The sequence below is a fragment of the Mustela putorius genome, unplaced genomic scaffold (genome assembly GCF_011764305.1).
Source record: "Mustela putorius furo isolate JIRA1106 unplaced genomic scaffold, ASM1176430v1.1 tig00003845_pilon_pilon_pilon, whole genome shotgun sequence".
NCBI lineage: Eukaryota > Metazoa > Chordata > Mammalia > Carnivora > Mustelidae > Mustela > Mustela putorius.
In genome coordinates, this window is record NW_025421998.1 from 49045663 (window position 1) to 49058788 (window position 13126).

The 13126-nt window shown below is 42.6% G+C and overlaps 1 protein-coding gene across 2 annotated transcripts; it reads right to left on the bottom strand.

Annotated features, from left to right (window-relative positions):
* Positions 1-1009: 1009 nt before the first annotated feature.
* Positions 1010-12502, bottom strand: AGR2 (anterior gradient 2, protein disulphide isomerase family member). Of its 2 annotated transcripts, none has more exons than XM_004743391.3 (8): positions 12396-12502; positions 9583-9728; positions 9281-9344; positions 9109-9161; positions 7419-7492; positions 5073-5136; positions 2566-2649; positions 1010-1304 (listed from the first exon to the last, which is right to left on the bottom strand). In XM_004743391.3, exons 2-8 carry the CDS (start codon positions 9719-9721, stop codon positions 1255-1257), a joined length of 528 nt encoding a protein of 175 aa, XP_004743448.1. In that variant the 5' UTR covers positions 9722-9728; positions 12396-12502; the 3' UTR covers positions 1010-1254. The 2 variants fall into 2 exon arrangements, with proteins under 2 accessions (XP_004743448.1, XP_004743449.1); XM_004743392.3 differs by having other exon boundaries at positions 12379-12461.
* Between the last annotated feature and the right edge of the window lie 624 nt (positions 12503-13126).

Here is a 13126-nt window from a genome sequence, read left to right on the forward strand (position 1 = left end):
TTACATCAGCCATATGTGCACAGAACTATTAGTTAGTACATAGATTTTTGATAGTACTGTGAAAGAGAAAAGAATTTAAAATGTATATTCTGCCCTGGAAAAGATAATGATGCCAAAGAAAAGTTTGTCAAGACAAGAAGTAGCTATTCAATACCTCAATACTCAAAGCATCGTGCAGCCCACCACAGCCATTTGTGGACCAAAGAAGTCAGCAGGGCTGGGTAAAAAAGCAATTCCATGTAACAATGAATGTGATATTAAATATGTAGTGAAGAAATTAATACACAGTTCTAATTTTTGTCATTCAGAATCAAGAGTTGAAAGTAGCAAAAGCTGCTCCCCTATTCGATGCCACTACCTCTCTCAACTTCAAAGGTAAGACCTCTGACCTCTGCTCTGTAGACATGATGTCATTACCCTTTGCTCTTCTTCCAGCTAGTCACATTTTGGTGAAGAGGGGAACAACTCAGCTAAATTTATCCTAGGACAGTGCTCTAAAATCTTGAGAGACCAAATGTACTGTAAGATGAATTCTTAGGATTTCTTTAGGCTACGTTCATGGGTACAGATGTTCTTTGAATGACCTTTTCACTAAATTAGGGCTCTGATAGAGAAAGCTATCTGTAAAGACTTACCCTGAGAGGGTTCAGTTGTACAAAATCTAATTAAAATTAATTCTTGAAGTGAAGTGTATACCTAGGAGTTTCCAGTCAGGGTAGGAAGGGCTGTCTCCAAGGAGGTACCTGATCTTGGGGTGCATTTCTACACATTCTTTTGCACTAACACATCTTCTGTTTTGATACTTCTGTTGACTAAGCTCATGCCTACTTCTCGTCACCCACTGAGAAACTCTATAGTGAAGTGATTACTTTGACTTTGGTCTTCATTACTTCCAGTTAAGTCTGTTTTGTCTCCTCTTTGAACATTTCATGTGTACAAAAGTCCTGTTGGGTGAATGAACTGAATAGCTTTTCTCCGAAGGACTAAGTTAGGGGTGACAACAACAGTCTGAATACCTCAAAAGGATTTAATTTTTTTTTTTAAAAAGCATGGCTTACTATGCTAGTATGCAATATTATTTTCATACAGGTGTACTTGAGACCAGATTTTTAAAAAATATCTGTTGTAACAATAACCATAATCTAATCAGCATGTCCATCAGTGTGCCTGCATTCTCCAAAGTCTTCTAGGATCTCCTCTTGATCCAAGTCTCAGGGCCGGACACAGAGGGAAAAGCTTGCAGATGTTTTTTCTCTACAATTCAGTCTTCAGCAGCTTGAGAGCTTTCTTCATGTTGTCGAGCACTAACAGGGAAAAAGTTGCCAAGGTCAAGATATCGCCAGAATTATACCGATAGCTCTAGTAAACCCCTAAACTTGAATTATTGAATGGGGCGCTATTTCATGATAGGGTGTATTGTTGGTAATTTTGTTAAACATTTTTTTCTGAAAGTATGTGACATGGCTTTTACTACAATCCAGTTTTCTCCCAATATTTCTCACACGTCTTTTCTACCAAAGCACTGTGATATTACCCGTGCCAGATATGTGCTTTTAAAGAGCTCAAAGTCTTATTTCTATAAGACTGGCCATTATCTCGAGAAGGGCTAGTACTTGGAATGTGCTTCCCTGGTCCTCCCCGCACCCACCAGAGGCATTTCTAATGGACCATGAGCATCTTTGCTGCTGCCCAGATTCAGCCTCTAGGCTTCCCCAGCACACTGTTGGAGGTCGTGCCACTCAACAGGTATTTTTGTGATGAACAAAAATATTCAGTGCCTGTGCATTGAGAACAAACAGTGGTTAGTGTGCCTGCTGAATTGAATTTTAAATTTTAATTAACATGATGTTAAAGAGCTACATGGAGCTCATGGCTCACATATTGGGCAGTACAGTTCCAGGCCCCCTAGTCACTGAGCTGAATTGGTTCTTAGGACAAACCCAATTGTCTTCCCAGAAGGACTCATTATTAACCACAACAGGTACAGTCTCCTATTGAGGTGCTCTGTCTGCTCTGAGTTTAACTTTTTTTCCTTTCCATTTTTTGGCAACTCTGGGGATAGTGAGTATCTTGCCAGCTCCTGGGAACCATCTTTCCTACTGATCTTTAAAATTGAATTTAAACTCAGCATCACCAAATGGACCATATCATTTTACTTTCATTATTTGGAAAAAATACTGAAGGCCTGAAGATTCCTATTACTCGTGTAATAGGACAGTTACTGTATTGCACTTGATTCTGTCGTAGGACTCTTTACGACAGGGTGCCTGAGGAAACCTTGAGAATCAGGTAATACGGTTATAGAATCCTCCCAGAGAAAAAGAAACCTTGAGAAGCAGGTAATATGGTTATAGAATCCTCCCAGAGAAAAAGATACCCAATCAAAAGACTCTTTCACAAATTATTCACTTAAATAAATGAGACCAAAGTGAAAATGATTTGCCTGAGGGCACAAGGCTAGTTGGGGTCACACTGATTCTCTGCATGTCTGAGCCCAGCTTCCTTCCTCCTCATCGTGGACTGTAAGTGCAACAGCAAGACACGTTCACGGGAGGCGACACTTACATAGTGCTGTATCTGAAGGCTCATAAGCGTAGAGACGATTTGAGTATCTTCCAGTGATGTCAGCTCTAACTGTCAGGGATGGGTCTACAATGAAAAAGCAAATGGGAATGGAATCAACGTTTCCAAGGAAGCTCTGTTGCGCGAGGAAGCCCACGTACTTGTCCATGGCCAATGAAAGGAACACAGCGTGTGATCCCCCTCATGAAGGTCTAGTCCATCTACTTGGCAACCCAGACTGTGGCTGCCAGTCCCCAAAGCAGGGCCCAGAGCCCCCGACAGCTGCACAATGCTATTTGTAGCCAAGGTTATGAACCCTGCTATCCTATCTATAGCAACCTGAAAACAGAAGAAGACATACTGGCAGGGGGATGTTGGGTGCTTTGGTGAAAACCCTGGCATTCTATACTAAGGCATTTTGAACTTTTGAAATGCTTATGTTGTAATCACAGCCTGTTACCAGGAGCAACCTAGCTAATTAGAAACCGACTTCCAATGCTAGTTCTCGAAATAAAAGGTTGTTTTTAATGAATAAAAGAATGCAAACCATTAATGGCAGCAAAGTTCAAATAAGCACATAGGGCCCCTCTCTGTTTTTTACTTTTTTGTGATCTAGCTGTATTTAAAACACAAAGATTTAGGAGTCTTCCTTTATGCATACCTATGATAGTCCTTAGTGTTTTAAATCCATTTTCCCATGTTTTATATTTATTTTGAAGTTATCCACTTATGGGAAAAGAAGGCATTTTTAAAATAAGGCATATCGATAAGGGAGGTACTAGGATCTATGCAGACCTAGAAACCTTCTCTTGTCAGAGAGGTTTGAAAAGGCCCAAAGAGCATGTCCTGAAAATCAGATGGTGGAGGCACGTGAGACCCAGTTGGCTGTGTGCACAGTCTGGCCCTGGTACTTAAGCGGATGATCTGTCATTTCAGAATGTTGAAATGGGCCCCACTGATGTTAATGACAAGAAGCAGACATTTATTTGTTCAACAAAGACTTAAAACCTATTATACTTCTGCTAGTGCAGAGGATACAAACACACGGTCTACTCTTTGCGATAAATTAACATAAGAAAAGCTTTTGAAACACCCAACCCTAGACTCACAAAGCTGCCCCCCTGAACCACCTGAAGAGCTTTAAGAAATACCCCCTGCCTCCCATTCCCAGCAGGATTCTGATTTAATTGGTTTGAGGTGTGGCCCAGCAGCTTGTTTTTCTAAAATCTTCCAGGTGATTCTAATCTGGAGCCGGTGTCCGCGCTCCTGAGCTCGTGTTGGTTCTTTTGGAAGGCATGGAATGTGGGTTACAATGCCCTTAGACAGGAATAAATGCTATAAAAAGAACTCTAGCGCAAAGTGTCACAAGATGACCCATAAAGTCCCAATTTAAACGTTCTCAATTTTCTAAATCCTCACGTAACTGAGTGTATAAAATTAGCTTGAGTTCAGCCCTCCTGCTTTTCACTCCTTCATGTGTTCCTCTCCCCTGTCCTGTGCATTTAGTGTGGACTTGGCTGGATTCCAGCCCCAGCCCCGAACCACTTGATCAGTGTGAGTTCTGCTGTGTGATGGATTTATTTATGCATGGTCAGAAGAAAATCACACAACCCCAGCCACAAAGAGCTATAGTCCTACAGGGGAAAATAGATACTGAACAATCACCCCCGGGATGCCCGAGTGGCTCAGTGGGTTAAGCCATTGCCTTTAGCTAAGGTCATGATCCTAGGGTCCTGGAATCGAGTCCCACATCAGGCTCCTTGCTCAGTGGGGAGCCTGCTTCTCTCTCTGCCTCTGCCTGCAACTCTGCCTGCTTCTGCATGATCTCACTCTCTGACAAATAAATAAATAAAATCTTAAACAAACAAACAAATACCATGACCCCATAAATGCAAAATTATAACTGAGGGAAGAATGACTGCTGAGAGGAACATGGTGCCACATGGGCACATGGTGTTAGTTGTGCCAGGTCAGCGAGCAACTGTGATGACAAGGTGCATGGGGGAAGCAGGAAAAGCTTTCCAGCAGAGGGAACAGGATGTGAAAAGTACCAGCGGCTGGAAGGAGCATGGCTCCTCTGATTTCTTTCCTGGCAGCCATATTCCTACCTTGCCCAGAAATAATTACCAAAAAATGTCAGAAAGAAAAATCCAGCATACCAATTGGAAGTTCGCCTGATGAAAAATAAGAATTTACCGGCCTGAGGTTCTCAGGAAAACAGGCAATACATTTAAAAGTTAGCAGGGTGCTTCCCTCTTCGATGTACTTGTGATGGGACAAGATAAGTTTACATGTGCAGATGAGAAACAAAGGAAGAAATAGGTAGAAGCTTGAACTTTGTAATGAAGAAATGTTGAGACACATAAGGGAATGTTACACCCCTTGCTACGGTGGGGCAGTGACATTGGCCGTGATGGAGTGGCAGATGAGGGAGGGGGACTCCGAGGAAGAGTTAGCAAAGTGCTTGGGCAATTATCAGTGTGCTTGATCTCATTGTCATTTTTACTTACCAATAAACATGATCCTGGGGACATACTGGCCATCCGGAGAAAGGTGTTTGTCAGTTGTTTCATACTAAGATTTTAAAAAAAGACAGTTTTAGCTTGTCTGTTCTTCAGGTACTGTCAAACAGAAATATGTCTTCTACTGGGGGAGACATCTTGAAATACTGTAAGGCATCTCTCTTCCCCAGAGAGTTGATAATACAGATGAGGAGGTGAGTTACACACATGAAATAATAAATAAGATAGAGCCAAACGCAGTGCGGAACCTGAGGTAGAGAGCTGAAGGAACATGAGCAAAAAAATTCAAGAAGGGAGAATAAAGAGGGAGTTCCAGTTATGTGGGGAAGACATCTTGGATGAGAGAGATGGGGGAAATAGAGTAGTGAAAAAAACAGGTCAGTTTTGGAAAATTACAGAAACAAACACGCTTGTCTGTGGCACTCATCTTTAAGGAACATGGGTCAGCTGAGAGACACAGGTAGGAAAATGAATACCGAGGATCCACTTGGTGTGGTATTATGGAGGCCATGCAGGTGCGATGGGTGACCAAAGCAGGGCATTTAACCCTTTATATAAATTGGACTAAGACTTAGGGAGGGAGAAGTCTTAAAAAAAATAAATAGGACGGGACATCTGGGTGGCTCAGTTGGTTGAGCGGCTGCCTTTGGCTCAGGTCATGATCCCAGTGTCCTGGGATTGAGTCCTGCATTGGGCTCCTCGCTCCACAGGGAGCCTGCCTCTCCCTCTGCCTCTGCCTGCCACTCTGCCTGACAGTGCTCTCTCTCACTCTAACAAATAAATAAATAAAATTAAAAATAGATAAATGAGTAGGAGTCAGGTACATGGAACACAAGGTTACTCCAGGCAATGGGAAGAGTTTGTCCAAAGGTAGAGGAGAAGCACAGCACTTTCTGGTAGGACTGTGTGTTTTTGGAGGATTCAAATACAGAGGACACAGGAGGCAGTGGTGAGAGAAGATGCTAGAAAGCTCCTTTTGGGGTTGGCTCGTGAGAGGTCTTGCACACCATGCCAGTTTTTGCCTGTGTTCATAAATAGATCAGAACCCCTGGAGGGATTTAGAAGTACCATGATCCCAGTTTGGTTTTTAGAGTCATTACCCTGAAGGCTATGTGGGATTAGCTAGGATTTATTTTGTAGGCAGGGAGCCATTTAGTAATACTGTAGTGACCTAGGCAGAGGGAGAAATTCTTACACTAAACAGTGGTCCTCACTTTATAGGGAAGTGGCCTACAGCAAAAATATTTAGAAGTTAGAACGACAGGGTTTCTTGACTGCTGCGGGGGAGTAAGAGTGGAATCTCGAATGAAACTTTCAGTGAAACACGGACTAATGAAAGAAGAGCTGTTGGAAAATCCCGCACCAAGCTGATAAATCCAGCACTGAGCACATTGAGTTTAAGCTAATAATGCAAAATGTGGACCACAACTGCACACACAAGTTGGAACTTGTTGCCTGTTTGGGTAAGATTTGGCAATTACCAGTGCGTGGGCATTGATTAAAGGCAGATGTAGATGAAGTTGTCCACAAAGAATATAAAACATTAAAAAGAATATAAAATATTAGGAAGAGAAGCGGGCAGAGATTCACCAAGTCACTAATATTAAAAGGTAGAAAGAGGAGGAGAAGCCTGTGGAAGGTGAGGAAGAACGACTGCTGTGAATGTTCTTTGAAGAAGCCAAGTTTGTCAGCTTGCGAAGAGGGAGGGGGGGAGAGAGAGAGAGAGGGAGAGTGAAAGTAGCGGGTGGAAGGGGGGAGGAAGGGCAGGAGAGGACCTAGGGTTAGGGAGAGTGGTTTTGTGAGTTGTTGATTGTTACTAGTTTCCCTTTGGAAGGAAGGTGGAACCGTTTGCATGTGAATAGAAAGACCTTGCGGACTGAAAGCTTGGCCAACAGCAAGGGTGTTGATGGCAAAGTAAGGTGGGAATGAGTGAGGCTAAAGCTGGTGCTTTAGACAGCTGGGGACCTGTCACTCCCCAGGAGAGAAGAGCTGAGGACTAAGAAGGGGGGGGGGGCAGAGCATCAGGACTGCAGGGAAGAGAGCACAGGAAGAGATCTGCAAAGAGACCTTGCATTTTTACAGCAACAGAGAAAATCTTGACCACAAGAGCATATTTTTCAGACAGCCTGGAATTGTTAATTACTGAATAAAAGCACAGCCAGGCAAGATAGATGATGAGTAAAATATCTCTTTTTTCTCTGTCATCTGTGAAATGAGCTCTCCGGAACAGCCCCCAGTCAGTGCAGTATGACTAACATGCATAGGAAACCTGAGTCATCCATTTCACATAATGAGCCGCGGAGAAATGTCTGTGATGACGAAAACTGAACTTACAACTAGATTGAGGAGGACAAACTGCTCTGCCAACTTCTGGATTTCTTTATTTTCAGCAAACACTTTCTTTAAAGCTAGAATAGACCAAAGAATCAGTAAATATCCATCTCGTCGCTGGTTGAAACTGTTGCTCTCTGTTATATCTTAAGCTGAACTGTATTTTCAATATAATATCCAACTTTGCCTTTTTAGCAATCAATTAGTGAAGTAATATCTAGTCCATTCACTACCTTTGATGCTTGCCATTCACTCATTCATTCTTTCATCCATTCATTCATTCATCCATTTTTTTCCCCCAACCTATATTTATTGCTCGTCATGTGGTACAAACTGTTTTATGGAAAAAAAAAAAAAAGAAGAAGAAAAAAGAAAATAATTTGTTGTCTTCCTAAAGCTCAAATGCTTCTGTGGGAAACAGACCAAAAATAAATAAACAAATACATATCTAATAACTTCAGTTGGAGATAATGTATTTCGAAGAAAAATAAAGCAAGGCAAGAGGTTTAAGAGCTCTAGACTGTTTCAGGCAGAGCTCTCGGAGGAGGTGACATCAAAGGAGAGAATGACATCAAAGGAGAGAATGATCCATTAGAAGATTTTGGGGGTCTGTTGTGCTGGGCAGAGGAGGCCGCAGGAGCAGTGGCCAGGAGGCAGGAATGAGCTTGGAGGAAACTGCACAAAGGCCAGGTTAGAGGGAGTAGAGAAAACACAAAGGCAGCGTAGGAAGGAAAGCAAAGATAGCCAGGGGCCAGGTTATGTCCAGCCTTGCAGGCCATGATCAGGAATTCAGATTTCGTTTACTTGTGATAAGAAGCCACTTGAACACATGAGCGAAAGGGTCTGATTTATGAAGCCTCAGTCTGGCTTCAGTGTGGAGAGCTGAGTGTGGGCTGATTAGTTAGGTGGCTGATACAGTATTCTAGATCAGATGGAATCTTGGCTTGGATCAGGGCAGTAGAAAGGAGTCAGTAAGAAGTGGCTGGATCCGGGGCTGGACCTACACGATACACGGATCCCAGGACAAAACACAATTATGGGGCACCTGGGTGGCTCAGTGGGTTAAAGCCTCTGCTTTCAGCTCAGGTCATGTTCCCAGGGTCCTGGGATCAAGCCCTACATGGGGCTTTCTGCTTAGCAGGAAGTCAGCTTCCCTCTCTCTCTCTCTCTCTCTGCCCGCCTTTCTGCCTACTTGTGATCTCTGTCAAATAAATAAATAAAATCTTAAAAAAAAACCCCACAATTATGGAGCCCCTTATTAAAAAATTCTACAAGTATTAAGACAGCAACAACCAGAGATTTAAATCCAGCACAAAAACCTTCCAGGCCCCCCGCCTTGTGTGAACACACAGTTTGCACATCCTTCAAGCTGGGCCTGGCTTCTGGGTATATTTGGGAGGTAAAGCAGTATATTTGGGAGGTGTTTGCTAGCATAGTAGATATGGGTTACAAGAGAAAGCAAGAAGTCAGGATGAATCCTAGAGTTTGCTTTTTTCCCCCATTCAAAATGTGCACCACTGGTTAGCACAAAGTATGGAAATATTTGAAGTTACTTTAAAATACATTTTTCTTACATATAAATACTGTCTTATTTAACTGTGCCAGGCGCTAAGGATAAAAAGATGAGTGACGTGAGCCTTGTCCCTATAGCTAAAAGCCGATAAAGGAAATTATATTTAGAATAGTAAATTACCTTGACTGTGTGGGCATTCATCCAAGTGATGAATAATCATTATGGGTTTGTTGCTGTAAGAGACCAAAGAGAGATTGGGTCATTTTTAATGAGCAGGATTTCTTGTATAGCAACGTGCCACTAGAGGGTGCTCTTGTGAGCTCGGAGAGAACTCTGTAACCTGTATCTTTACCTTGTCTTGGATTTGTACAAAGCTTCTTCGTAAGTCTGAGTCCAGATGAGCTGATCACCCCAACCTAGAGCAAAACGAATGGGTGTATTTAAAACTATTATAATTTCTGACTAAAGCTGTTGAAAAGCAGTGGTAAAGTCTGGAATAAATATATACTGAATACCAATCAGATGCAAAACCCTCTAAAGAAAGTCAAAACAATGATCAACTTTGATAAATTTAGTTCAAAAATATTTTTCGGCACCCAAGCCTCAGGTTCTCAATGAAAGGGCACTGAAAGCTGACTGGAAGCGGACTCCTACCTCTGGAGAGGGTCTGGGGCAGTTTGGGTCCAGAGTCCTTGGTGTCTTTCTTAGCTCCTGATTTGGCTGTGATGTCTTTGGCCAGAGTGTAAGAGAGGGCGACAAGGAGCAGGAATGCTGACACCGAGATCTTCTCCATGGCAAATCTGATATGGACAACAAGGAAAATATCAGTGAAACAAAAGGGAATTAGGAGCCTTCTCAGTCTTTAGACTGTATCATGACCCTGGGATACAAAGGAACTGACATTTAGCTGAGATGGAAAACATGCAGCTGGTGTGAAACACTCCCTTCCACAGACCTTTCCTAAGAATGCTAGTGTGAGTATCTATCTACTTTTGGATCCATCAACAGATACAGACCCACGTAGATATAAATATAGTGAGGGAGCTCTCCACAGAAACCTACACTATAGAAATAGGTATATAGATGTATTTTAGGAAAATAGATGTATACACTTTTACATTTAAGGGAATTTACATTTAAATTTTAGATTTTAAAAATTTTACCACTGGAAGGCACCTTGGGGCTGCCTCCTCCATTCCCACTCCCCACGCCTCATTTTATAGATGAAGAGTCTGAAATTCAGGGAGAGGAAGCCTCCTGAGATGGGTAGAGAACCAAGTCCTCTGCATCTTGCTATTTTGCAGCACTGGCTCCTGTTTTCCCCATCCTGAAACAATCACCCTCAATATACGTACTTCTTTAGCCTTCTGTGAAAATGGGGCCGTTGCCATTAAAGAATAAGATCTAAGTAAAGAGAATCCTTATATAACTCAAAGCTGCCAACTCTGTCACATAACTGAAAACTTAGGCCCAACTAACTCTCCCTCGTGTAACTTTCACTCAAATTCCATTTATTAGTTCTGAGGTGACAAAAATATGTCCACGCGGGTTTATTCTACTGAAACAATTCTTTGACTCTCTCCATGGGCCTGTATCGGTAGGTGATGGTGGGCATGGGTTTTGGGGCACAAAAATATTCTACGGGGCTTATAAGGTAGAGAAACCAACCCCTGTGTATCTCCTTGTTAAATTTTTTTCCCCCTTCCAGTATTTCAGTTAATTCTTCAGAAAAGTTACACCACTACAAAGCAGATGTCCATAAACAGGAAAGAGAACGGTTCGTTAAGGTTGATGAGTGAGTGAGGGAGTTGCTAACTAGTAAAGAGAGTTGCACTGGCAGATCACTACAGTTACCCATCACATGCATGATTAGAGGTGGGATTCCAGGAAAGACAAAGACTGAACTCCTTTCACAAAAACCTCACTAACATGGGTATAGGCCTCAGCAAACTGCAAAGGAAGCAGGATGGACTATCAGTGCTTGGTATTTTTAAGGTGGGAAAGCTTCTCACGTTCTGATAGTTTGAGTGGGAATTTTTGCTGAGCGTTTGTTCTTTTTTATAAAAAGCGTTTGAAGCTACCAGATTCCGATGATGCCTTGGCTTTACCTGACCAATTATCATCTATCCAAATCATACTATGTGGCCACAATATGTCTTATTCGAAAGAAGACCTAAACAAAAAGCAAAGGTACACTTGCTTCATTTTCTACTCGAATAAGAATGTGTACTATAGGTCAGCAATTCCCAGCCGTCTTAGTACAAAGACTTCTTTTTCATATAGAAGAGAAACATACACACACACACACACACACACACATCCCAGGAACTTTGATGTGAGCCTAATTGTACTTTCAAAATATGAGTTGATTCAGAAACCTATGACCTATAACCTCTAACTGGCAAATAACTCCTTGGAATTTATCAACAAACATTTGCTTTTGTCTTTTATATATAGCAATAGCCTCTCTTTATGTTAGGAAAAAACCGTGACTCGTGGGGGTGAAGCATTTGATCTGTGGGGCTCATGGAGGGTTCTTGCGGCATGCTCCCTTGTCATAGTCCTGTAACTCAGAGGTTGGAAGATGCACTTAATGCCTGAGTTTCTGGCAGGATGACTCACTGAAGCCTATTGTTGCTCCTGCTATATAAACACACTGCTGTGGCCTCACTTTCTGAGATTCATTCTATTGGATTCTCATTGCAGAGCTCTCTGCTCCCTCTGCAGAATAAGTAGACTCTGCTCTGCAAGGGTCCTGCCTGAACCACCTCACAACAGAATGCTAACTGGGAGAGAGAGAATTTGGATGCACACGTGTATGTGTGTGTGCGTACACACACACACACACACACACTCTATGGAACTAGCCCTTTTTCTGGTCACCGTACGTCTGTCTTCTTATCTTTAGCAGGAAATGAACCTGCAGAAGGTTTCAGTGTCCCTGCTCCTAAATGCTTCCAGAAAGCAGCCAGATCTCTCCTCCTGGAGCCCATGCCGTGAATTTCAAGACTGCATATGCAACAAGAATATCTTCATGGCAGATGGAGAGACAGAACTGTGTTTCCTGAGGTGCAGTGATAATCGTGAAATGCAGTTCCCAGCGGGCAGTCCGAGCTGAGGTTGGCCAAGCCCATGAGTCTGTGCTCCAGCCGTGGGTGAGAGCAGAGAATTAGATGGTGACCAGTGCACAGTGGCAGAGGACGCAGGGCCCGCTGTTAGAGCTCACCCGACCCTAAACCCCTTGTTTCTAGAGGGAGAAAGCATTACCTTGAAACAGCCCTCTCCCAGCTCTGCCCAAAGAGAGGCCCCAGTAAGCCTTGGATGGAAAGTCCATTATTCCTGGTCCAAGTCCCTGGGAACTACTTTGAACTTTTCTCTCCTTGGGTTCCTGCAACTTTACGAGGTCATCAGAGCTAGTGCCCTGTAGGAGAGTCTTGTCAGGAGTCTTACCTGGTTTCCCCACCCACCTGTCCGTATGAGCCAGCCGCCTCTGTGCTGTCCAAGCCTCCTGCTGTGCTGGCTCCCTTTGTGCTCCTATTTATGTGCAGAGCACACCTCAATCCCACCCACTGATCCCGTATTTACATGTTGCAAACCCAGAAAGGAACTTTCCTTTTCCCCAGGGATGATCTTCCCTGGGCTAAAGAGTTCCATGTTTTTTAAAAATAACAGTGCAAAGGATATGTTTTTCAGTAGGCATGTTTTTAATTGTTTGTGAAAGTATATTGTTAAGAGATTTGGAAAAGATGGGCAGAGTGCCAAATCCAGGTAAACTTTAAATGAAGACATTTGATTTGCCTGAAGGCTGATTTGTCTTCACATGATTGGATGGAGTGTGTGGTTTGTAGATTTTTTGTCCCCTCCCCCTTGGGCAGATTGCCTTTATGTAGTTGAGAACACACAAGAGATGATTCACAATTCTTAACTCTGCCAGTCTTTGACCTGCTACCCTCCACTGTAGTACAAATTATTTTCCACCCTACACTTCCTCTTCCTGGCAAACAAAATGTATATTCACAATGGCAGTGAAGAAATTACAAATCAAGCAATCACAAAGTATTTCAAAGTTGAGGAAGTTACTGAAAAAAAGAAAACTAATACTATGGGTTTTTATTAATTACATTGTAGTTGAATATATGCAGCAATTTCCCCCAGAAAAGTTCAAAAGTAATTGACAGGTATTCTCTCATTTAACTGC